The sequence below is a fragment of the Canis aureus genome, chromosome X, assembly GCF_053574225.1.
Source record: "Canis aureus isolate CA01 chromosome X, VMU_Caureus_v.1.0, whole genome shotgun sequence".
NCBI classification, from domain to species: domain Eukaryota; kingdom Metazoa; phylum Chordata; class Mammalia; order Carnivora; family Canidae; genus Canis; species Canis aureus.
In genome coordinates, this window is record NC_135649.1 from 27,980,964 (window position 1) to 28,008,287 (window position 27,324).

The following is a 27,324-nucleotide window of genomic DNA, read 5'->3' on the forward strand; positions in this document are numbered from 1 at the left end:
ACCTCCTCAATAGTGCCAGTGTTTTTCTAGTGACCCAGCCTGAAAATTTCAGTTAGATGCTTTTATGTTGATCAGTTATTTATTTATTCAACATTCATTAAGGTCTTATTATGCCCTGAACTATATGGGGTACTTAAATGTTTGCTAAATGAATTAATGAAATAATTTCACATGTATTTACCGAGTGCTTATCATGTGTCGGGATGTATAAGAAAAAAAATTGATGACAAATACCCACCATTTGCTTCAACGTGGATGGAACTGGAGGGTATTATGCTGAGTGAAGTAAGCCAGTCGGAGAAGGACAAACATTATATGTGCTCATTCATTTGGGGAATATAAATAATAGTGAAAGGGAATATAAGGGAAGGGGGAAGAAATGTGTGGGAAATATCAGAAAGGGAGACAGAACGTAAAGACTGCTAACTCTGGGAAACGAACTAGGGGTGGTAAAAGGGGAGGAGGGCAGGGGGTGGGAGTGAATGGGTGACGGGCACTGGGGATTATTCTGTATGTTAGTAAATTGAACACCAATAAAAAATAAATTAAAAAAAATAATAAAAAAAAGAAAGAAAAAAGATTGAGACCCTGCTACTGCCTTCATCACCTTATACTATGATAGAGAGAATAATACATATGTATAAAAAGCTACAGTAACAGATTATATGCAGTAACAGCTTTTAGAGGTATGTAAACAAATTTCTGTAAGAGAACAAAAGAAGGTAATACCATTCCAGCCTTGGAGCATCATGGAACATGGACTGTTACCTAACAAAAGTGTCATTCAAGCTGCAAGCTGAAGGATCATTTGGGAAGATAGAGATAGGCTGTGTGAAAGGCGTTGAAGAAGAACAGAAACATATGATGTAGCTCCAGATGCATGAAAAAGAAGGGAATTCAGGACATGGCTAGTAGTCAAATTTGTCTGTAGCAAAGGATGCAAATAGTGAAATAATGAAAGCTAAAGTAAGAAATGTAACAATCATGGTTTGGTTGAGAAGAGTTTAGATTTCTAAGCTAAAGATTTTGGACATTAGTGTGCTTTGAGAAACTCTGAAATATTTTTACATACAGTGTGTGACCAGAGCTGTGCTTTGTCCAACGAAGAGAAACCAAGATGTTAAGGGTAAACAAACCATGGAATGGCTTGTAATATGTAATATGATGAATTCTTGAAAGACTCAGTGATGGTTAGAAGAGGAACAACTTTGAGATTAAATAGCTATTATTGATTATCCAAGAGACTGGCCGGTGGAAGAGAGAACATGTCAATTTTTGGTAGATCAAAAGGACAGAAATAAAATAAATTGGTGAAAGAGGAAGACAGCAGATCTCAGTTCACATGGACAAATTACTTTCTAATATGGCAAAATAAAAATAGACTTGGAATTGGTTTTGTGAAGCAATAGCTAAACTTTTTTTTTTTTTTGCAATAGCTAAACTTTAAGGAAAATATCAAAAAAGTAGGATGCTTGTATATCAAAGAGAGGGGTTGAACCGAATGAATTTTACACCTCTCCCAATTCTTGAGATTCTAGTATTCTAGCTTATAGTTGGTTGTGGGATGTTTAAAGAGAGAACAGAGCATTTGAGAAACCAATAGCAAGACTTCAGTGAGACTCAAGACACAAGATGATAAAGGCCCTGATATGTGTATTGGAAACAGACATAATCATATTAGCTAATACTTACATAGCACTTATTATATACCCAGCACTGTTGTAAGCACTTTGCACATATTGACTCACTAGAATCTTACAACCCCATTTTCTAGATGGGAAACTAAAGCACAGAAAGATTTAGTGACTTGCCCATGACCACATGACTGAGCTAATTAGTATTCCAGCCCAAGAAATCAGGCTTCAGAGTCCAGACTCCTAACTACCATGCTATATTGGCTCTGGAGAGAGAGAAGTAGAAGTGGAATTGAAAACAGAAGAAAGACCTGACTAGAGCATGAGGCAAAAAGAAGATGAAAACATAATGCGAAGGTTCCTAGTTTTGGAAACCAGGAACATTATCATGGTATTGACAAAAATAGCAAAATCAGGGTAAGAAATTGGATTATGAGCAGAAATTAAAAGATATGTTATACACATACTGATTTTAGGGTGCTGGTGGACTAGCCAGGTAGAACTATGTAGCATGCTATTTGTGAAATTGAAAGTCAAGGACTGTAACTTTGTCTAAATACAGCTAAGTTAATATACTACCTACTCATAGCTTTCTTGCAGTATAGTGTAATGTCACTGGAATATTGGTTTTGTTGGGACAAGGATAGACATGAAATCAACTTCTTTATTCCATTACTAATCCTTAGAAGAATGGATACGGCTCTTACGACACATATAAAATATTTCCCTCAAAGTTCAAATGACACTAATCACCATAGAGCCTTTTAAACATTTTAGTGATTGCCATAGAATAAAATTATAAGTTAAAAAAACTGAATGTATTAAGTGGCACTGAGCTGTGTATTCAAATGATGTATAAGGACATTTATATGCCTTTGTTTTCTTCATGCGGAGGATTTTGTTGACTCTGGATTCTTTACATTTCTTTTCTCCTTGTCATATTTATTTATAGGGGTAAAAATAAACTGTAGGTGCATGGTCTGCTGGGCAATGATGGCAGCTTTGTAAATATGTATGCTGCCCTTCCCTGGGTCTTTGACAGAAAGCTGCTTTCCATGCCTCTGTAATACCTTGAACACTCTTGCATTTATGATGCAGGAGCTTACAACAGTTGCACAGGTGGCCTTATGACTGCTAGCACTGTCTCTCTGGAGAACTGCAATTAGACTTCATTTTGTAAAGCTAGGGAGCCCTTCACAAGCGTGTTGAAATGGGGGAAAACCCAACTCTCTAAGCCCTTTCAAATTCAGAATAAATTTGTCAGTCTGCATGAAGTGTCCTTCCACCAGACAGCTTTGGCTTCACCATTGAAATATACTTTCAGGTGTGTTTGGGAACTTGAGTGTGTCTCTGAAGATCCCTCAGTCCATTATTGACAGAGCTTCAGGGGACACGGACCTTTCTGTGTTAAATTGGGAGGCTTACTGCCTTAGCAAAACACCATGCAGGAATTTTAGATGTACATCAAAGGGATTAATGACAGTCATTTGGAGGACAAAAGAGGTGATGCCAAAATTTTTTCAAGAAGGGAAAACAGGTCTAATACCAGTCAGAGAAGGGGGAGAAAATTCTCCCTATTGAAATCTTAACATTATGTCAAATCATGCCAAAAAGAGTGCAAAACTTTATAAAGAATAGCTTTCTGGGGATCCCTGGGTGGCGCAGCGGTTTGGCGCCTGCCTTTGCCCCAGGGCGCGATCCTGGAGACCCGGGATCGAATCCCACGTCAGGCTCCCGGTGCATGGAGCCTGCTTCTCCCTCTGCCTATGTCTCTGCTTCTCTCTCTCTCTGTGCGACTATCATAAATAAAAAAAAAAAAAAGAATAGCTTTCTGACTTTCTAATAACTACTTCTTAAGTAGCCACTCTGAGCCAGGATGTAGCATAATTATCACAATAGTAGTTGTATATTGTTTTGTGAGAATACTATTTTATTGAGGCCAGTGATAATGTGTTTGATACCCTGATAAGCCAGTTAGGCCTGACCTTTTAGATGGTCACAGACTGCAAATAGGTAGCAAAGATGTTAAGAATATCTTGGTAAAAAGCTGTGGATAGACCACACAAATTTTCCTCAGCTGAACACTTAGTCCAGAGCACATGGCCCACTACTACTGATAGGTTGGGGGTTCCCGAAGTTCTTATTTTGTCTTAAGGGTAATGGTTTACCCTGACAATCTAATACCTATTGGGTCAAGTGAAAAGTAATTGTGAGACAAGTATCCAGATTTCAACATTCTTTGGCAGTAGGGGATTACTATAGGATGGGCGAGTGCGTTGTGTTCATAATCAAAAGATTGGCACACAATCTTGCATCCCTTGCATCCCATAGCCATGAATTTCAGAGGTTCACCCCAGCCTCAGTTATTCCAGCCTCTGATCACTGAGATAGGCAAAATATGACCTCTAGACATATGGGAGAATATTTTATTTGACCAAAAAGGAAACAGGATTTATTCCAAAGGAAAGAATCTAGATATTGAAAAAAAGGCCAGCGGTTTTATTGAATTCAAAAGTTGTAAGCCAGGCATGATTTCTTTCTGTCTTACCGGGTTTTTCAGATTTACCAAAGAACAGTTCACCATTTTATAAAGGAAATCCAAAGTCATGTGATAACCATAATCTATGAAACATTAAGCTGAAAGTAATTCTACTCTTGATCTTTGAATACTAGATTCTTTCACATTCGTATTCTTATCCATCAAGAATTTGAGAATCATCTCAAGATTTTTATAGGCTGGAGTGTGGTGTTGTTTTTGTTGTTGTTGTTGCTGTTGTTGTTACCGCTGCTTGTATATTGTTATTTGTACAGAAGGCACTAGCTGACATTTTGTAATCTCTTCAATCAGATTCTTGTTCAAAGGTAAGATAGTGTTAAGATTACTAACATATATTGAAACCCATTGTAATGCTGGGGTGGAGGGACAAGGGTAATGCGTGTGTCCTAGGGTTTCTATACCTAAAGAAGCATTCCCTATTATATAACAAATAAAATACCCCCCAAAATGTAATCTATAGCCCAAGATGACACCAAGTCTTTGTCATAGCTAGGTACTTGTCAAGATCATATGGACGTGGGGATCCCTGGGTGACGCAGCAGTTTAGTGCCTGCCTTTGGCCCAGGGCGTGATCCTGGAGACCCGGGATCGAATCCCACATCAGGCTCCTGGTGCAGGGAGCCTGCTTCTCCCTCTGCCTATGTCTCTGCCGCTCTCTCTCTCTCTCTCTCTCTCTCTGTGTGACTATCATAAATAAATAAAAATTTAAAAAAAACTTTAAAAAAATCATCATTGAAGTTAGCTCTAAGCAGTAAAATAAATGCATTATTAACAAACATTTTTCCAATTGCTTTTCAGAGAAATAGAGACCAAAAAAATGTGTGTGCATGTGTATGTGCATGCCTGCATTCATGAGCATGTGTTCTATTAATACTTATAGTAGTCCCACTCTCAGCTAGAATGTCTACCACTGAGGAATGAAAGGAGCTGAAAGCAGTAAAATAAAAATGATTCCAGTATTTGAGAAAATGAAACCAAGTACACAAACTTTTCTTCTGAATAATACTTCTTATTTGTGATTGATTCACTGCTTGATTTTAGTGAGGAACTTGGTATACACTGTAAAAACTTTTCAGCCCTCAGGCTGTGTGAGTTCACACTGCCCACACATCCCAAATCAACTTACTTTTTTTCCCTTAGTCTTATTTCCCACGTTAATCACACAAGACAGTGAGAAAATCCTCATAATTTCTCCCCCAAAAAACATTGTGTTGTAATCTAACAAAAGAAAAGTTTCCATTCAGGATCATTCATTCCCAATTCTTGATTTTCCTTATGGTCCCAGTCTGATTTCCTTTGATCTTTAACTGATTCTACTTGATGCTGAACAAGTAGACACATAATAATTTCTTAATTTTTAAGAATTTTTACATTAAAAGTGTCCTCTCCTTGTTTAAATGTCACATAGTATTATTGAAAATATTACAGAAGTGCATAAAATATATATATTGGCACGTATAGATGCCCAGATTTAATATTTTGGGGTGACCAGTATTAACATTGTCTAATATTGGGCACAGCCAAGTTCTAAGAGTAACAGAATTTACTGGGAACTTTTGTCTAAAAAGTAAATCTCAGAGAAATGGTTCTGAGGGAAGCTGTGAAGGATTTACTGTTTAATCAAATTGTTCTTTGTCAGCATGCAACAAAGAAGTGTTCCAGTTGTATCCTAGTTCAATTTATACAAGTGTTGTTCATTGTCGACATGCATAAAGAAACTTATTAAAAATGAAATGTCTCAATAGAACTTTAAAGTGTCTGCCTGTATTTTTCATGTTCTTTTCCAATACATTTGCACAGAAGAATGTTTATATTTTAGCATTCTTTTGTCATATTTTGTAGCCTGTAATGTTAATGTATTTTCAACCAGATAGAAAATATTACACATAGAATAGAACTACTCATGAGACAAATATATTAGAACAAATATTATTTCTATCATGTTTATAAATTATACAATTGCCAGCATCTATTTTCTGTTAGTCCTTGCCCCATGCCTACCCCACTGCTGATTATAAAAAGATTGGGATGGAAAAACATCTTAGAATCGGTCCAGAAACTCCATTTGGAACTGGATGCAATTGCAGGGATGTTGATGTAGTTCAAAATGAGGAATGCTTATTGTTTAAGATCTGCTTCTCCATTTGTAGTAATTTATTTCTTAGAGTATTCCTGCACTCATGAGGATATTGCTTCCCACCTGGATACTTGAGGTGCTGAAACTATAAATCAAGTTAGTGGTTGTGGCTTATATCCATGAAGGGTTTTGTGTTGAGGAGTGCAAGAGTTAGGATAAGTCATAGCTCCACTTACTTATTCAATAGAGCAGTCCCTAAAGAAAGTTGTTTCTCACTGATTCTTTATATTCTTTTGTAAATCATTATTAAATATTTCAGGGGTATAAATAACATAATGAACTCACAACTTAGCTTTAAAAATTAACAAATACTAAAAAAATAAATAAATAAAAATTAACAAATACTAGTGAAGTCCCTGTGTGTCCTGTGGTGGTCCCATTCCTCTCCCTTCCCTGCAGGGGAAACGGCAATCCTAAATTTCATCATCCTTGTACATATTTGTAAGCTTTTATAAATACATGCATACCTAGAAAATATTTTTTCTCCATGTGCTTACATTTCGTATGAATAGCTCGTTTTCTTCCTTCATCATTATGTTTAAAGGTTTATCCATATTAAGGCATGTACTTCTACTTCATTCAAATTAGCCTCTGTGTTTTTTATACTGTATGAATGCAACAAAACTTATATATCCATTTTCCTATTGATGCACATTTAGGTTAGGACACACACATCAATGAATATGCTTCTTCAAAATGTTCTTGGGAGTCTTAGTCTTTTCTGTTCCATATAGATTTTGGGATAAGGTTTTCAAACTCTATGAAAAATGTTGTTGGGATATTGACTGGAATTACATTGAACTTATAGAACTGATAGAGGAAAATTGGCATCCTGATGATATTGAGGCTTGTGGGCCATGAACACAGTATATCTCTCCATTGATTGAGTCTTTGTGTATCTTCTTCAGTTCAAAAAGTTTAACATTTTCTTTTGTATTTTGTTTTATTTTTTTCAGTTTTTATTTTCATGTTCAGTTAGTTAACATACAGTGTTGTGTTAGTTTCAGGGGTACAATATAGTCAACAATTCCATATATCACCTAGTGTTCATCACAAATACACTCCTTAATCCCCATCACCTATTTCTCCCATCCCCCACCCCCATCTCTCCGGTAACCATCAGTTTGTTCTCTATAGCTAAGAGTCTATTTCTTTTCTCTCTCTTTTTTTCCCTTTGCTCATTTGTTTTGTTTCTTAAATTCCAAATATGAGTGAAATCATATGGTATTTTTCTCTCTCTGACTCATTTTGCTTAGCATTATACTCTCTAGCTCCATCCATGTCATTGCAAATGGCAAGGTTTCATTCTTTTTCATAGCTAAATAATATTCCATTATATATATATAATGGAATAGAGATAGATGATAGATAGATAGATAGATAGATAGATAGATAGATAGATAGATAGATAATAGATAGATAGATAGATGTGGTATATATACCACATCTTTATCCATTCAGCAATCAGTGGTCACGTGGGCTGCTTCTATATCTTAGCTATTGTAAATACTGCCATTATAAACACAGGCTTCCATGTATCCCTTTGAATTAATGTTTTTGTATTCTTTGGGTAAATATGCAGTGGTATGATTGCTGGATAGCAGGCTAGTTCTATTTTTAACTTTTTGAGGAACTTCCATACTGTTTTCCACAGTAGCTGCAAACCAGTTTGCATTCCCACCAACAGTGCAAGAGGGTTCCCTTTTCTCCACATCTTTGCCAACATCTGTTGTTTCTTGTGTTGTTGATTTTAGCTAGTCTGACAGGTGTGAGGTAATACATCTGATTTCAAGAGTGCAACAGATTTCTGTACAGTGATTTTCTATCCTGAAACTTTGCTGAATTCATGTATCAGTTCTAGCAATTTTTTGGTAGTCTTTTGGGTTTTCTTATATAGAGTATCATGTTATTCTGCAAAGAGTGAAAATTTTATTTCTTTCTTGCCAATTTGGGAGCTTTTATTTCTTTTTGTTGTCTGCTGTGGCTAGGACTTCCAGTAATTTGTTAACTAACAGTGGTGAGAGTGGACATCCCAGTCTTGTTCCTGACCTTAAGGAAAAAAACTCTGTTTTTCCCCATTGAGAATGATGTTAGCTCTGGGCTTTTCCATATATGGTATTTATTATGTTGAGGTATGTTTCCTTGAAACTTACTTTCTTGCGAGTTTTTATAATGAATGGATATTGTACTTTACTGAATGCTTTTTCAGCATCTATTGAAATGATCATATGGTTCTTATCCTTTCTGTTATTGATGTGGTGTATCACATATATTGATTTGTGAATATTGAACTACCCTTGCAACCCAGGAATAAATCTCAATTGAAGGGCACCCGGGTGGCTCAATGGTTGAGCACCTGCCTTTGGCTCAGGTCGTGATCCCGGGGTTCTGGGATCAAGTCCTGCATCAGGCTCCCCACAGGGAGCCTGCCTCTCCCTCTGCCTATGTCTCTGCCTCTCTCTCTGTGTCTCTCATGAATAAATAAATGAAATCTTTAAAAAAAAAACCCACTTGATAATGGTGAGTGATTTTTTTAATGTATTGTTGAATTTGGCTTGTTAATATTTTGTTAAGGATTTTTGCATCTATGTTTATCATGGTTATTGGCCCGTAGTTCTCTTTTTTGTGAGGTTTTTATCTGGTTTTGGCATCAGGGTAATGCTGGCTTCATAGAGTGAATTTGGAAATTTTCTTTCCTATTCTATTTTTTGGAACAATTTGAGAAGAATAGGTGTTAACTCTTCTTTAAATGTTTGGTAGAATTCACGTGTGAAGCCATCTGGCCCTGGACTTTTGTTTTTTGATTATTGATACAATTTCTTTGCTTGTTATCAGTGTGTTCAAATTTTTTATTTCTTCCTGACTCAGTTTTGGTAATTCATATATGCCTAGAGAGTTTATCCATTTCTTCTAGGTTGTCTAATCAACATACAGTTTTTCATAATATTTTCTTATAATTGTTTGTATTTCTGTGATGTTGGTTGTTATTTCTCCTTTCTCATTTGTGATTTTATTTATTTGAGTCCTTTCTCTTTTTTTCTTGGTAAGTCTGGCTAGGGTTTATCAATTTTATTAGCTTTTTCAAAGAACAGCTCCTGCTTTCATAGATCTGTTCTATTGGGTTTTTTTTTTCGTTTCTATATCATTTATTTCTGCTCTAATCTTTATTTATTTCCCTCCTTCTGCTGGTTTTGGGTTTTGTTTATTGTTCTTTTCCTACCTCCTTTAGGTGTAAGGTTGTGTATTTGCGATTTTTTTTTTGCTTCTTGAGATAGACTATATTGCTATAAACTTCCTTTTAGAACCACTTTTGCTGCCTCCCAGAGGTTTTGGACTGTTATGTGTTCAATTTCATTAGTTTCCATGTACTTTTTTATTTCTTCTTTTATTTCCTGGTTGACCCATTCATTGTTTAGTAGCATGTTATTTAACCTCCATGTACTTGTGGTCTTTCCAGATTGTGTGTGTGTGTGTGTGTGTGTGTGTGTGTGTGCTTGACTTCTAGTTTCATAGCATTGCAGTCAGAAAAGATGCATGATATATGACTTCAATATTCATGGATTTGTTCAAGCTGGATTTGTGGGCTAATATGTGATCTATTCTGGAGACTGTTCCATGTGCACTTGAAAAGAACGTGTATTCTGCTGTTTGAGGATGGAATGTTCTGAATAAAGTGTCTCTGTTCCTGTCATTCAAAGCTGTTGTTTTCTTGTTGATTTTCTGCTTAGATGGTCTGTCCATTAATGTAGGTGGGGTGTTAAAGTCCCCTAGTATTATAATTATCAGTTCCTTTATGTTTGTTATTAAATGTTTATATATTTGGGTGCTCCCATCTTGGGTGCATATACTTTTACAATTGTTGTATCTTCTTTTTGGATTATCCCCTTTCTTATTATAGTGTCCTTCTTTGACACTTGTTACAGTCATTGTTCTAAAGTCTATTTTGTCTAATATAAGTGTTGATACTCCAGTTTTCTTTTGACATCCATTTGTGTGATAAATGTTTCTCCATCTCCACACTTTTAATCTGCAGGTGTCTTTATGTCTAAAATGAGTGTCTTGTAGGAAACATACAGATGGGTCTTTTTTATCCATTCTATCACCCTGTGTGTTTTAATTGGAGGGTTTAGTCCATTTACATTCAAAATAATTATTGATATGTATTTATTACCATTTTATTACTTGTGGTTGTTTCTGAAGATTTTCTCTGATCCTTTCCAGGCTTTCTCTCATGTTTTGCTGGTTTTCTTTAGTAATATATTTGGATTTATTTCTCCTTCTTTGCATGTTTATTAGTGGTATCTGATATATGGTTACCATTAGGTTTGTATATAACCTCTTCTGCATAAAACAGTCTGATGGTCATTTAAGGTTGAACCCAATAGTCTGTATTAAGTTGATGGTCATTTAAGGTTGAACCCAATAGTCTGTATTAAGTTGATGGTCATTTAAGGTTGAACCCAGTCTTTTCTCCTTTCCTCCCTATGTCTTAGGTATATGTTATATTTGATATCCTTTTTTGTGAGTTCCTTGACTGATTTTTACAGAAATATTCATTTTTACTGATTTTGTGTTGCCTACCTTTATACTGTCACTTTTGGTCTCTCCTCCACTCAAAGAGTCCCCTTTAATGTTTCTTTCAGTGCTGATTTAGTGTTCATGAACTCCTTTAGTTTTTGTCTGAGAAACTATCTCTCCATCTATTCTGAATTATAGCCTTGCTGCATAGAATATTCTTTGCTGCAGATGTTTCCCATTGAGCATGTTGAATATATCACGCCCCTCCCTTCTGGCTTCCCAAATATCTGTTGAGAAATCTCCTGCTAGCCTTATGGACTTTCCTTTGAGTTACTTCTTTTGTCTTGGTGTTTTTAAGATTTTTTTCTTTCTCGCTATATTTTTCAAATTTAATTATAATATGCCTTGATATGGGTCTGCTTTTATTGATTTTGACAGGAGTTCTCTCTGCTCCCTGGATCTGGATATCTGGTTTCTTCCTCAGATTGGGGAAGTTTTCAGCTATTATTTCTTCAAATAAATTTCCTACCCCCTTTTCTCTCTTCTTCTTCTTCTAGGACTCCTATTATAAGAATGTTATTATGTTTGTTGGAATCACTGAGCTCCCCAAATCTATTCTCATTTTATGTAATTCTTTTTTCTCTCTTTTGTTAAGCTTGATTACTTTCCATTACTCTGTCTTCTAGGTCACTAATTCATTCATCTGTTTCTTCCACTCTGCTACATTCTATCAGATGTGTTTCTCAATTTGTTTATTGAGTTTCTCCTATGTATTAAAGGTCTCACTCATGCCTTCCTCCTTTCTCAAGTTTAGTGAGTATCTTTATGATCATTGCTTTCAATCCTCTCTATCAGGCATGTGACTTGTATCCGTTTCACTAACTCTCTGGCCATGACCTGTCCTTTTCTTTCATTTGGAATAAATTTCTCTGTCTCATCATTTTGTCTGCCTCTCTGTGTCCATTTGTGTGTTTTATGAAAGTCAGCTATGTCTTCTGCTCCCGAAAGCAGTGACTTTATGAAGAGGAGGTCCTGGAGTGCCCTGCTATGCAATTCCCCTATTCACCAGAACCTGGCACTTCAGGAGAATGTCCTATGTGTTGCTTAGGCTTTGCTGCTGTGCCGGAGTCACTTTTCCTTTCAGTGCAGTCATCTGCCCTGATTCTGCCTGTTGTGGGCTGTGCTTACTCTCTGTGGTGTTAGTGTGACCCAGGCAGACCAGCTCTGAGGGAGGGTGCCCATTGGGGAACTTGGGAGCAGGTTGGCAGTGTTATCAAAATTTGCACTGGGCCACTAGTACTATGACAGATCCTCTAAAATGCTGCAGTGGCTGAGGGGCCTGCGCCAGGGCAACAGGGGGCACCATGTGGTGGCTGAGCATGGTGTGAGGCAGCAGCTGTGCACCTGGTGTGTGGGTGTGGTGTACATGGGTACCTGGGCATGTGTGGCTGGGTGCTGCCCTGCAGCTGTGCTGGGTGCTCACTCAGCTGTAATGAAATTTGCCCTGAGCCCTGAGCCAATGCTTCAAGTGTCTGTGCCACCCCACCTTCCACAGGGGGCTCTGTGTTTATACTGGGGTATGGGAGAGAAAAATAGCACCTGCCAGCTCCCTCATTTTCACAGAAGTCCCCCCAGTACCTCAAAACTCAGTATGAACAAATCTGTCTCCCATTTGCCTCTGGCATTGTGTAAACTGCCATTTTTATGTTACCTCTGCACAGGCTGCTGTCTCTTTAAGGGCAGTGACCCAACCATCGCCTGCCCTCACAGCTCACCTGACTTAAAACTCCAGGCTCCCAAGTCCCACTGGTCATACAAACACACAGAATTCAGCCCCTCTGGTTTTCTAAGCCAAATGTTACAGGGATTAGTCTTCCTCATGTGAAATCCCTGGTGTAAGGGCCTGTTTCTCTGCCCTTTCCCCTCCATGCAGCTCCATCCCTCCTGCAAGCAGCCTCCCTTCCACCTTCTGACCTTCCTAACCTTTCAGATGCAGCTTCTTCTCAATATTTAATTTGTTCTGCCGGTCTTTGAATCACTCTCTGGTTTATTGACTTGGATGTGGATGATATCCAGTTGTAAACATGGGACAGGATGTGCTCAGGGTCCTCATACTCTGCCATCTTCCCAAGCTGCTAGAAAAGTTCTAAAAATCTTATATAAAATAATGTTGAACTTTTTTTTGCTAGATTTATTATTGTGAGATTTTTTAAGTACATATTTTAATTTGGCTTCTATGTATAGACATGATGTTGATCTTTTTTTTTCTGTTGATCTTGTATCCAACAACATTGCTATCCTCTTCTAATTTTCTTAGTTTACCTATACATTCCATTTTGCCTCTTCCTTTTCAGGTATTACACATTATATAGTTTTGGTTGTCTTATCATGCTAGCCAACATCTCTAGTACAACATTGAATTAGAAGCAATGGTTAATTGTACTACTTTTGACTTTAAGAGGAATGTCTCTATTTTTACTAAGTGTGATCCTTACTTTGGGATTGTGGTAAATCACTTTTATAATATTCAGTAAGTCCCCTTCTAATCCTGTTTTGCTGAGAGATCCTATCATAAATAGGGACCAAATTTTATATAATGCTCTTTCTGTATTTCAGATAAGATAATTTTATTTAAGATAATCCATTATGAAATGAACTTAAAGTGAAATGGATTAATTCAATGATGAATTACAGGACTACATTTTCAAAAGCTAAACCATTCTAGCATTCATGCCTACCTGGTTGTAATTCCTGGAGTTTTTAAAAGGATTTATTTATTTATTTGAGAGTGAGAAAGTACTCATGCACATGAGTGGGGGAGGGGCAGTGGGAGAAGGAGAGGGAGAAGCAGACTCCCCGCTGTGCATGAAGCCTGACTCAGGGCTGGATCTAGGACCCTGAGGTCATGACATGAGAGCCAAAGTCATAGGCTTAACCAACTGAGCCACTCAGGTGCTCCGGTTGTAATTTCTATATTTGTGTGTATCTATGTATATGTGCTGGTTTGATTTCCAGATGTTTTATTGGGGATTTGTGCAGCCAAAAAGTGAGATTGGCCTGTAGAAAAGTCCCTTCCTTTCTTACCCCATTTTGGAACTAGATTATAATAGTCTCACAAAATCATTCAGGAAGACTTCTCTCTTTTCCTATTCTCTGGTATAGCTTATAGATTATTTGTTCCTTGGAGTTTAGCAAAATACACATACAAAACCATGTAGGCCATTTTCAATGTCTTTAATGTGTTTTCAGGCTTTGTATTTCTTCTCTAGTCCATTTTGTTTCCTTGAAAAATGTGTACTTCATCTAAGATTTCAAACTTACTGGCATAAGGTTGTTCATAGCACTCTCCTTTACTTTTATATTTTAGTCTTTAACGTTTATTTGTATCATTTCTTTTCTTATTTTCCTTGCTCTCTGTTGCCAGAGGGTTCTCTATTTAATTATTCACATCAAAAGGAACAGATTTGGGGTTTGTTGATCTTCTCTATTGTTTGTTTCTTGTTTCATTAACTTCTGCTCTTACCTTTTTTGGTTTCCTTCTTTCTACTTATGTGCAGTCTTTTTTCTTACTTTTTGAGTTAGACACTTTGTTCATTAATTTTCGATTGTTCTTTTCTGTTAAATGTATGTAGGGCTGTAAATTTCCTTTGGGTAACTGTCTAAACTGTATCCCACAAATTTTTATAAATAGTATTTTCATTGTTATTCAGTTCCTAATTTCCAAAATAATTTTTATGTAATTCATGAGTTATTTTAAAGTGTGTTCTTAACACTTTTCTGTGGTTTTTTTTTTTTTTTTGCTTTTTGTTTATCGATTTCTATCTTTAGTGCATTTTGTTGAAAGATCGTATGATGTAAAATCTTTGCCATTTATTGAGCTTTGCCTTGTGAACTACTGTTTTTCAGTTTTTGTAGGTATTCTCTATGTGCTTGAAAAGAATATGTATCATATAGTCATAGCTTTGGGTTCCATATATGTCCAGTATATTAAAGTTGTTCATTGTACTATTCAAACATTCTACCTCCTCACTAATTTTTTATCTTCTTATTACTGATTGTGACATTTTCGATTTGTCTTATTATCAGTCTATCAGTTTTTGCTTTAATATATCTAGAAGCTATATTTTCTTATTCAGTCTGGATTGTTACATCTCCCTGATGAATTATTCCTTTTATTATTACATGATGACTCTCTTTATCCATAATAATGCTTTATATCTTGAAATCCATTTTGTCTGATAATGTTATAGCTACACTAAGTTGCTCTTGGATGGTACTTTTCTAGAATGCCTTTTTCCTATTATTACTAAATTTGTGTTAGTATGTTTCAGCACATATCTTTTTAATAGAAAGAACATAACTAGCTTTCCTTTTCCACTCAGTTCCAAAGTCTCTCTTTTAAATTTCAAGTTCAGTTTGTTTTTATTTACTGGGATTACTGACATGTTTGGATTTATAGCTCAGAATCTTCTTTTGTGTCTCCTACTTATAATATTTATTTTTCTTTGTCTTTTCCCTTTTTGGCTTTTTCTTTGAGTTATCTTCATTCTTTTTCCACCTTGAAAGTTGTAAATTTCTGTATGTTTCTGTTCTTTTAGTCATTACAATTAATTTCTTAACATTTTATTAAAATGTAACACATATACAGAAAAGTACAAAGGTCATAAGTATACAGCCTACTGAATTATCTGAGTATGAAACACTTGCTAACTGCCACCCAAGTCAAACTATAGGATACTGTCTCTAGAAGCCTCCTTTGTGTCCCCCCCGCCAATTATTACCTCCTTCTTCCTTCCTCCCCGGCATAACTACTCTGACTTCTAATATTTGCCTGCTTTCCAAAAATTTTATTAATGGAATCTTACAGCATATATGATGTTGCATTTCATTTATTTCACTCAAAATTAGTTTTGGTGGGATTCATCTATCTTATGGTACGTAGCTGTAGATCACCCATTTTCATTGTGATGTTATTACTTTTTTGCAAAATTACCACAATTATATCTTCTACTGTTGATGGATATTTAAAGCATTTCCATTTCTTGCCAACACATATAATCCTATGAACACTTTTATACATATATTTCAGTGAATATTTGTTTGCTCATACTTCTGTTGAGTAAATAGTAAGAAGTGGAATTGCTAAGCCACATGATATACATATATCAAACTTTAGCAGATAATGTCAAAGAGTTTCCCAAAGTGGTCGTACCAATTTACACAATCACCTGTAATACATGAAACTTTTTATTACTTCACACTGACACCAACACTTCTCACTGTCAATCCTATAGATTTTAACCATCTCTGTGGGTGTGCAGTGGTATTTCATTGTTATGTTATTTTGTATCTCCCTGATAAGTGATGATGCTGAGCATATTTCCATATGCTTTTGTAGACTTGGATATCCTCTTATAAACGACTTCTTCAGATCTCTTGCCCATTTTTTTCTTAAGATTTTATTTATTTATTTGAGAAAGAAAGCACATAAGGGGGGGGCAGAGGAAGATGGAGAGGCAGTGAATTGCAAGCGGACTTCACGCTGAGCACAGAGCCCAATATAGGGCTCAAACTCATGACCCTGAGATAGATCAAAACTTGAGCCAAAACCAAGAGTCAGATGCTAACTGACTGAGCCACTCGGATATCCCAAGATCTCTTGCCTATTCTCCTGTTGAGTTATGTGCCTTGTTATTATTGATTTTAAGAAGTTCTTTGTATATTCTGGACACAAGCTCTTTTTCAGTTTTATGTTCTATGAATATATTCTACCACTTATAGCATGTTTTCTCTTTGTCTTTTGAATACAAATTTTTAATTTTGATACAGCCCAATTTATTATTTTTTGCCCTTATGGTTAGCATTTTTGGGTACTGTTTAAGAGAATTTTTTTACCCTAGATCATAAAATTGTTTTCTTACATTGTGTTCTAGAAGTTTTGATAATTTACATTTACTAAATTCTATCTGGAATTGATTTTGTATATGGAGTGAGGGTTTTTTTTCCTAGTGGATATTCAGTTTCCCAGAGAGATTTAACTTAAAACAGCAGTCATTTGACAGTTGCCTGCAGAGACATCTTAACTGTAAATCAAGTATCCTTGTATGTTTTAAGACTTTATTCAATCTGATTGGTCTATTTGCCATTGTGTCAATATCCACTGTCTATATTAGCATAACTTTACACTAAGTCTTGCTATTAGCTAGAGTACATCTCACCTTATTCTGCTTCTTCCTTTAGCTGGTCAATATTTACACACATGTAACACATGTGTCTACATGTAGAAAAATACACACATACACAAACTGCCAAGATACTGAGTGAGGCTACATTGAGGCTGAGTGAGGCTACAAGATACTGAGTGAGGCTACATTGAATCTACAGAATAATTTGGGGGAATTTGACATCTTTAATTTTATTTTTCAGTTAGAGTTTGCCATAGTTTCCATTTATCCTTCTCTAATTTTCTTTCATAAAGTTTTATAGTTTTCATCATAGGTTCTGCAAATATTTTTTTCAATTTATTGCTAGGTATATGATGTTGTGATGCTATTATAAATGTTTTATTTTTCTCATTGTTTGTTGTCAATAAAAAGAGAACATTTTTATATGTTAGCCTCATGCCTAGAGAACTTGCTAAATTCGTGTATTCTAATAATTCATCTATATAGATTATTTTAAGGTTTTATTTATTTATTCATGAGAGACACAGAGAGAGAGAGGCAGAGACACAGGCTGAGGGAGAAAGAGGCTCCCCACAAGGATCCCCTATGTGGGACTCGATCCTGGATCCTGGGATCACGTCCTGGGCCAAAGGCAGATGGTCAACCGCTGAGCCACCCAGGTGTCCCTCTATATAGGTTCTTTTACCAGTTTGTATATGTACAATCATACTATCTTTGAGTAATGATAGCTTTCTTTCTTCCTTTTCAATTTCTATACATTTTTTCTTTTTCTTATATTATTGCACTGCCTAGGACTTCTAAAATTATGGCATATAGAAGTGATGATCATAAGCAACTTTTCTAAGTTCTCAATAATAGAAAAAATATTTCAGCGTCTCACTATTAAATATTATGTTTGCTGTAGGTTTTTTTGCAGCTAATCTTTATCAGATTAAAGTTCTTAGTGTTCATTTGCTATAAGCCTTTATCCTGAATCGATGTTTATTTAATATTTTACTAAGTACTTATTATATGTCTATTTAGATGGTCATATGATTTTTTTCTTTTATTCATATATCTGATGAATTACATTGATTGATTTTCAGATATTAACATAATCGTGTATTCCTAGAGTAAGGATAAATTGATCATTATATTGTTTCATGTTATGTAATGCTAGGTTTGTTGTTGAGTGTTTTGTTTAAGATTTTTGCATTCATATTCATAAGTGAGATTGACCTGTATTTTTTCTTGAAATATTCTTGTCAGAATTTTATATCAAGGTTGTGCTGGCCTCATAACTCACATTGTGGTGTTTCTTCTTTTTCTCTTTTTTGAAAAAGATTGTTCAAGACTGGCAGTTTTTCTTCCTTAAAAGTTTGGTATATTTACAAGTACTGATCTGAGACTGTGATTTTTTTTGTGGGAACATTTTGCATTGTGGATTGAGGTTCTTCATAGAAACTATTCAGTTTCTTTTGTGTGTGTGTCTATGTTCATTATTGTATATTGTGTTTACTAGGAATTTGTCCATTTCATTGAAATTTTCAAAAGTATTGACGAAAAGTTGTTTGTAACGTTATTTTATGATGTTTTATGTCTGTACACTCAATAGTGATGTCATCTTTCCCATTCATGGTATTGGTAATTAGGATCTTCTGTATTTTCTTCTTGATCAGTTCCCATCAGAAGTTGACCAATTTTATTGGGCTATGAAAATTGCAGTCATTGGCTTTCTTGATCCTTTCTATTGCATATTTGTTCCTATTTAATTAATTTCCGCTTTAATAACTACTATTTTCTTTCTTCTACCCTCTTTGAGTCTACCTTGCTTTTCTAATTTCTTAGAATGGATGCATGGGTCATTGTTGTCAGCTGATTTTCCTCTCTGCTTTATAAATTTTCCTGTATACGTGAATTGAGTTATACAAATTTTGATATGTTCATTGTATTTTCATTTATTTAAAGTATTTTCTAGTTTCCATGATGATTTTCTTTTTGTTCCATAGTTTTTTCAGAGGTATATTTTGTAATTTCCAAACTTATGTGTATTTTAAAGTTACTTTTTGCTTATCTTTTTATTTCAAGTTTAAGTCCACAGTGGGCAGACAACATGCTATAAATAATTTCAATACTTGAGATACACTGAGACTTGCTTTATATAGCCCAGCATATGGTCAATATTTATAAATGTTCTATGTACACTTTAGAATTATGTGCACTTTGTAGTCATTTATTGTACTGCTCTATATGTGTCAATAAGATCAAATTTGATAATCATGTTACTCAAATATTTTATATCCTTTCTGATTTCTTGTCTGTTCTATCATCAGTTAATGAGAAAGGGGGCATTAAAGTCTCTTACTATGTTGTAAATTTGTCCTTTTCTCTTTTCTTGTTCCTCCAATTTTGCTTCATATATTTGGCTTGATATTTTCTTCAGTATTAGAAATTTCTTAGCCATTATGTGGTCAAATATTTTTTTCTGCACCTGTGAGAGTGACAAAAGTTCTACCCAGCTTCTGAGTCTTCCAGCTGACTCTACCAGAACTGACAGATACTTCCAGAGGAAAAGCATACATATATGCCAAACTCACCTCTCTGGCTTTTCTTTTACTCCTGGAATGTGGCCCAGTAATGCTTAACTGTTTTGTGAACTCCAGCAATGTCCAACAGTTTTAAAATATGTTTTGTCTAGATTTTCCAGTTTCCATCAGGAGAGAATAGTAAAAATTACTTAGGTCACAATTACTAGAAATAATTTCACTTTTAAATTTTATATGCATACTTGACAAAATATCTTAACTCCTTAATAGTACAAATTTCAGAAATATTTCATTCAGGGCATTCTACTGCACGTATTATTATTCAATAGTATTTTATTTTAATATTGTTTTCTAGCTCCCAAATCTATTATTATTAATGATAGTTATTATCATTATTATGGTTAATGATTCCTTGCCATCTCTCTGGGCTAGTGGATAGAGTTTTACTAGTCCCCATCTCACTGAGATTGCATCCCTTCAAGAGTCCTTACTTTCTGCAGGAGTTTCAGTCCAACGCCTCATCTTAATGGACCAAAAATCTCATCCTTTTTTCCTCTGTGGACATAGATACCCAACCACCGAGTCATTACTGGGTACGATAACCACTTAAAGCTGCCAGAGGTTGACTTATATGCTTACTTCTTTGGCTGTTAACATCATCTTTGTTTCTGGCATTTGATAATTCTGTTTCTTGTGAGCCAAGACATGCAATCTTTAAAATTATTAAATTATATTTAACATGTCTACGGTTTATATTGAGATGGTTTAAGGGTAGCCTAGTCTGCCATTTTGCTGTTACTGTTCATCTAGTCCTGTTACATTTCAGGAAATTATCAGAATGATACATTTTTTCGGTGCCTAAAGTTTATAGTTGTATAAAGCAATATACACAAAAATTTGCTTCCTAATTGTTTCTGTTAGCTCTGACTTGATCGGTTTTGACCTGTTTAGCTCCCTAATTTTTGAAAGGTCCTTTCAGTTCAGCCTTGGGGAAAGCCATTAGGGGAGCATAATTACAACCTCAGATTCACTACAAGAGCTGACATTATAAATCCAGATTATCAATTAGAGATTCAGAAGCAAGATATAGAGAGTAGATGCTGTTTCAAGATCAACCTACTTGAACTACCATTTACTAGGCAAAGCCCCCCCTTTTTTGTATTTTCTGGGTTCTGTACTTTTCTTACAATCTGATGACCCCACACATGTTTTTCCATTCACTCTTCCACTCATTCAAATCTGAATTTACAACTGCTACCATATCAATACAGCTCTTCCTAAAGCCACCAACAGTTTTCATATTGATAAATTCAATGGACACTTCTCTGCCCAGATCTCACTTGACCTCTCAGTACTATTATACTGCTACTCTCTTCTTCTTCTTGAAAAAGCATCTTCTTCTGGCTTTAGTTAGACCACAATCTCCTGGATTTCCTCCTATCACTCACTGCTTCTCCTTCCCAGTCTCTTTTTAATGGCTCCTTTTTTTAAAAAAAAAAAATTTTATTATTTAAGTAATCTCTACAATGAACATGAGGCTTGAACTCATGACCCCAAGTTTAAGAGTTCCTTGCTCTCCTGACTGAGCTGCCAGGCACCCTCATGGTTCCTTTTTTTATACCTTACCTTCAAATCATGGGATACCTCAGGGCTGATTCCAGCAGTTGTCTATACTCTCTCCTTAGGGATATCATCTAGTCCCATGCCTTTAAATACCACCTATGTGCTAATGCTTGCCAATTTCATATCTCCAGCCCTGGCCTCTCAAATTCACTTGGCTATCTACACATTTATCTCAAAGTTAATGTTTGATCTTCTACCCTTATTCTTCCCTTAGCCTTTCCTATTTAATTAATGGCAGCAGTATCCACCCACTTGTTTAAGCCAAAACTTTTATTTTTCTCCTTCCTTCAATCCCCACATCCCATCTTGAGGAACTCCTTTTGGCCCTGCCTCTAGAATATATCCCAGATCTGTCCAATGACCCTTTGAGATGTAAATATTATTACTTCCATTGTGTGGTTACATGAGCAAAGATTAAGAGAACATGTTAGTGGGATCCCTGGGTGGCGCAGCAGTTTGGTGCCTGCCTTTGGCCCAGGGCACGATCCTGGATACCTGGGATCGAATCCCACATTGGGCTCCCGGTGCATGGAGCCTGCTTCTCCCTCTGCCTATGTCTCTGCCTCTCTCTCTCTCTCTCTCTCTCTCTCTCTCTCTGTGACTATCATAAAAAAAAGAGAACATGTTAGTGGTTTTCCTATGGGTACACAGCTTTTATGCAGAGGAATCCTTATTTCATATCCACTATTCTTTCTATCATACCTTGACCTACAGAGAATACTTGTGACTGAATTAGTGAACAAATTGATTTAGATAGTAATAAAATCTATACCCATGGCTTTATCAGAAGAATATTTTCACCCACTGAAAAATAACTGCTATCTGTAGACTAGAAACCTTTGTTACACAGAAAGGCCCTTGTTAAAGGTAATGTAGAGTAATACAGATATCATGACATGTCAATACCTCTAACTATATAAAACCAGTTTCAGAATTTGGGATTATGAAAGGTATATGACTTGGCATCCAGAACACTCTGTTTCTTTGAAGGGTATATGGCCAGTTGTACCCAAAACCTATTGCATTATTTCTTTTGCATTCTTTCTATAGACTTTTATCCCCCATCTCCTCCTCCAGAAAGGGTATCCAGTCAAGAAAAAGGCTTGCCAAACTTTTATTTTAGCTTCTCTCCTGTCATAACTTTATTAATATTCAGCATGTCTCAACAAAAAGTCAAGGGGACAGAGGAGAGAACCTCGGCAGAGCCAGTATACAACTTGATTATATTGGCCAAATAATGAATGACATTTCAAGATAAGACTGTATTTTAATCAACCAGGATTCATTTTAAAGGCTTAAAGTAAATGCAGATATTGTTTGTATGTTCAGGGAAACCAGCTGATTACCATCATTGGCAGCTTTACTTTTGTATATTATAAATTTTATTAGAAAGCTATCTTTCCAATTGTAGAACCTCTCCTCCTGAATGACGTTAGAGCACCATTTTACTATGCGTGTGTGTTTTCCCCCCAATGATTGCTTGTAGCATTGTAAAATCCTTGTAACATTATTTGTGATCTTAATGAATTTTTAGTAAAGCCCACTTGACATTTGTTTGGCACTGACTTCATTTCTAAGCCTTGAATGCCATTATCATTTTATGGACTTTTCAAAATCAATTTGACTTAGGGTTTATTTTATACTTCAGGACTTAACTATCTTTTTTATAGAGTTCCTTGCACATTCACTCAAATGCTAGAGGTCTTTGTGATATTTGGCTTATATTTTTAAAATATAAAAATAGAGTGGAATTTTTGGTAATTCTAATGTCTTTTGGAAAGAATAGACTCTGGTTTTAATAAAATAGGTAAATGTATCTTCTTTTAATTTCCCACAGAGCTTTGTACCATGGAGTGTGGTAGCCATGGAGTCTGCTCACGAGGAATTTGCCAGTGTGAAGAAGGTTGGGTAGGACCAACATGTGAAGAACGCTCCTGTCATTCTCACTGTGCCGAGCATGGCCAGTGCAAAGATGGAAAATGTGAGTGTAGCCCTGGATGGGAGGGCGACCACTGCACTATTGGTAAGTACCAGCATACTTTGAACAAAATAAGTTGAATTAATTGAAGAAGGAAAAGCATGTTAGCAATCAATCACCAAGCTTTTCATAGAATTTGAGGTTGGAGGAGAGAAAAAGGAACGGGAGTTAGCCATAAGTTTGAAAGTTTGATTAACTGGGAGTCTTCCTCTTTTGTTGATAGTATCTTACTTCTTCCTTGTGCCATTTATTTTCTCACTACTTCAGTATTCCTTATATTTTGTTTTCTCATGCTTTAAGTTACTCAAATGAAAGAAGATACATTGGAATGTAGTGTCATTAGTTAATAAGAGAAGTGCTTTTGTTGTGAACATAACATTCACTGCCCATTTTTCCTTTTGAAAAGTATAGGTTGTTTCACTCGAAAGCACTTAGAGGCAATTTCATTAAGCAGGACTACTTTAACAGAGGCCATTCAATATCATTAGGAGCTGTCTTTAATGTATGTGAGGAGGGCACTCCTGACCTACCATTGGTAGAACATCTGTGTTGAATTGCTTATTGGTTAGTATAGAGAATATGTACTGAGGCACCCACCCTCTCCCATCCCTTGTCACAACTTTCACTAATTTTGAGGATGCTGCCTGGGGGAACAGCTTTTGGGTATGAGAGGAGCCTATGTAATAAATCTATCAGGCGGTCTTCACACTAGAAAAAAACAGTAATAATAACTAGGGTTTCAACTTCAAAATACTTTTGTCTGAAAATAAATCCAAGTCCTTGACACATGCATATATCTACCACAGAGGCCTCTTGCATGTACAGACGGACAAGTACGTTTCCCATTGTTCAGCTAAGGAAAGTGGGTCACAGAATGTTCCAGTGGCATTCCGTGAGCATACAGAAATTTCATGCAGAGCAAAGGCCAGTATGGGCCTCTGGATACCCAACACATTGTTTGTGGGCTTTTTTTTCCCCACCAGACTGTAGCACCACTTTCATTTTTAGGTGAAAGTATTTTGTTATAATGGTTGGGCCCTGCCAAAGTAATGTATAATATATATAACATATATAACATATAATCTTAATAAACTGCATTACTACTCTACTAAAGGTACAGTAAGTCTTGTTCTGTGACTGTGGAAAATATTTAAGATTCATTAAAAAGGTGGTAAGGGGTGAGATTCCGATGCGGCGTAAGTAATTACATTCCTGCAGTACAGTAAGTTTATTGCCTTCACATAAGAGGATTTAAATATTGTGATGATTACCGAAGGTGGTTACTCCAGAACTCCCTTCTAAAGATATTACTAATAAGAAGTTGAAGCTAGTGCTCTTTCACTAAAGTTATTACTGAAATGTAAAAACGCAGTTCTTATACTTTTAATGAAATATGACACTTTTTTAGGAAGCCTAATAGAGTTTCTTGCAGAAAAGCCATTAATATCTTTCCCACAGAAAATATTATTCACAAACTACACAGGCCCGTGTACCAACTTTTGAGCTGCAGGCATTTCAGCAGTTCACAGTTTGCTGTTCTCCTCCCAGGCAACAGATGGTAAAGCATTAATACATGTTGGATAGCTGTGGTCTCCCAGAAATTCATTCAATCACTCTTTCCCCCTCTTTCCCCCCCTTTTAGCTCACTACTTAGATGCCGTCCGAGGTAAGATTTTTCTCACTCGTTTTATAACAGAAAAATATTGTAAATGGAAAATATGCCTGTGGGAAAGGAAGGGTTGGTGGGGGGTTTTGTGTGTGTTTGTGTTTTGGGTTTGTGTTTTTACTTCTGGCAGGCTTCCTTAAGTGTGATATTGTCAGGTTCATGCCGTAATAGTCTAACTAAAAAATAATTTGTTTTTCCAACATAAAAGAGTCATTTTATTTTTTTGCCATAGTGTATAATGGATTGACAAGCAACTTTAAGAACTGTTTTTTCTTTGTCTTTCTATGGAGTTTTATGAGTGTGTGTGTGTGTTTGTGCAGGTGTCTATGTGTATAAGTAATTATTATATGAACTTGATTTGGATAGATGGCTGAACATTTTCTTTAATACAGCAATATGGATCTAAGTCCATGTACAGTCTACTTTCAAGGAGAGAATAATTCTCCCTTTATAAGTAACCCATCATGCATCCCCGAGAGATGGTAAGGGTTTTTCTGTCAGATAACCTGTGCCTTTCATTACCTCAGCCTCCGAAAGTTGACTATGTTCCAAGTTATCCCTAATTTCTTTTTAGCCATTGTATATCCATGATAATGGAAGTAGATGAATGGAGCTAGATAAACTCTTTTCTTAAACCTATCTGTATTCATCTTATACCACTTCTTGAGGAATACATATATATTTATATGAATATATATAATGAGAGAGAGTCTTTGTATTTTCTAACAGCCATCTGTCATTTTATTTTAAAGTTTTTTCTTCGTCTGGTCTGTTGATAGTTACTTAGAAAACCATTTGGAAGGAACACTGGGTTATGTCTACAGATTTTTTAAAAATTATTTTGCTTTTTATACTTCTGGACTTTTCTTTCAAAGACAGCAAATGAAAAAAATATATGTTGATTGGACTCTCTCCAGTAAAATTCAGATCTGGTCTTATGCTACTATTGGGAAAATTCCAGAAGATATATGCCATATTGCCATCTCTGTTCATCTGTCCACTGAGCACTTGGCGCATACACAGTTACCCTTTGGAATGGCCAAACTCTGAACTATTGGTAGAAAGAGTAGGGCATCTCAAAGAAATTAAAAGTCCAAATTGAGACCATTGTTAGTGTTTGTGGTTTATCAATGGATAGAAGTCATTTAAGCACAACAATTTCCTCTTGACTGCATTTATCCAGTCATTCTCTAGAATTCTGAAAGTCTCAGTCTGGCATGCATTAGTTCCATAAACATTTGTTGAGCACCTACTATGGGCTTAATAGTATTATGCTAGCTTCTGAGTGAGATGCCAGATAAGTTAAAAATTTAATCTTTAGCTCTCAGATCAATGATAATCTTAAATTAAAAAGCCAAATAAATATAAAGCAACTGAAGCACATTTCTAAGGCATTTATATGGACAAATAGTTAATGGTATGCTCTGAACTGTGTACCAACATACCTAAGTCCCGAAGCAGTGCATCACAAGGGAAAAATCAGTAGAGACTGGAAGTAGTTAGGGGAAGTTTCTTTTCATAGAAACTTCTGTCTTTTCCCAGCTTATTGGTCATAACTAGATACAATACCGTCCATCTGGGTTTGATTGAGCTGAGAAGATTCGTGTTTTTTCTAAAAGAAACAAAAACATTTTTTGTCCCCATCATAGTTTCCATCCTATCTAAACCAGAGATTGGGAATTGGGGTTAGCATTAGTAATGCTTAATTGGCTCTCTAAGGAAAAGCACAGCCAAGGAAGGGATAACAAGTTCCCTGGGAAGGTTTTGTAAGCAAGCAAGTTCCTCTTCCATTTATTCAATACCTCATCTGAATGGAGCCCAAGTGATTAGATGCTTTCCTATAGGTAGATACATCATTGTTAGCCAATCCCATTCTCATGTCTCCATGATTGTTATTTTCTGCTGTCTTTACAGATGGCTGCCCAGGGCTCTGCTTTGGAAACGGGCGATGCACCCTGGACCAAAATGGCTGGCACTGTGTGTGTCAGGTGGGTTGGAGTGGAATAGGCTGCAACGTTGTCATGGAAATGCTTTGTGGAGATAACTTGGACAATGATGGAGGTGAGTTATTTATAAAACGTAAATATAAGAAAGGAATAGCCTGCACAGTGATGGCCAATATGGCAAAGGGTAAAAATTGAGACTCCTTCATATAAACGATATTGAGTTATATAAGGCTACACTACTTTTTAAATCTCAGTTTATTGAGTATTTACTATCATCAGGCAATATTGCAAATTCTGCATGCATTATGTCTCATTTAATTCTCACAACAACACTATGAGGTATAGGCACTACTTTCCTTACTTGGAGATGGGAAAGCTAATGCTTGGAGTGGGGATAACATGTGACTTTTCCAAAGTCACACAACTAGAAATTCACAGCACCCAGATTCCAGTTGAGGTCTATATGACCTCAAAGTCTGTTTTCCTTACTACAACAGCCATGCTGCCTCCCATATCTGTGGCATTTATTATAGCATTTATTGTATCCATGTACCC

General features: G+C 36.0%; 1 protein-coding gene across 3 annotated transcripts in view; it reads left to right on the forward strand.

The window, feature by feature from the left end:
* The window catches only part of TENM1 (teneurin transmembrane protein 1), a 794,498-nt gene that overhangs the window by 590,240 nt on the left and 176,934 nt on the right, over positions 1-27,324 (forward strand). For all 3 annotated transcript variants that reach the window (XM_077888554.1, XM_077888556.1, XM_077888557.1), the window contains 3 exons: positions 23,017-23,202; positions 24,800-24,823; positions 26,738-26,884. In XM_077888554.1, coding sequence (XP_077744680.1) covers positions 23,017-23,202; positions 24,800-24,823; positions 26,738-26,884 — 357 coding nt within the window. The remainder of the gene's footprint in view (positions 1-23,016; positions 23,203-24,799; positions 24,824-26,737; positions 26,885-27,324) is intronic.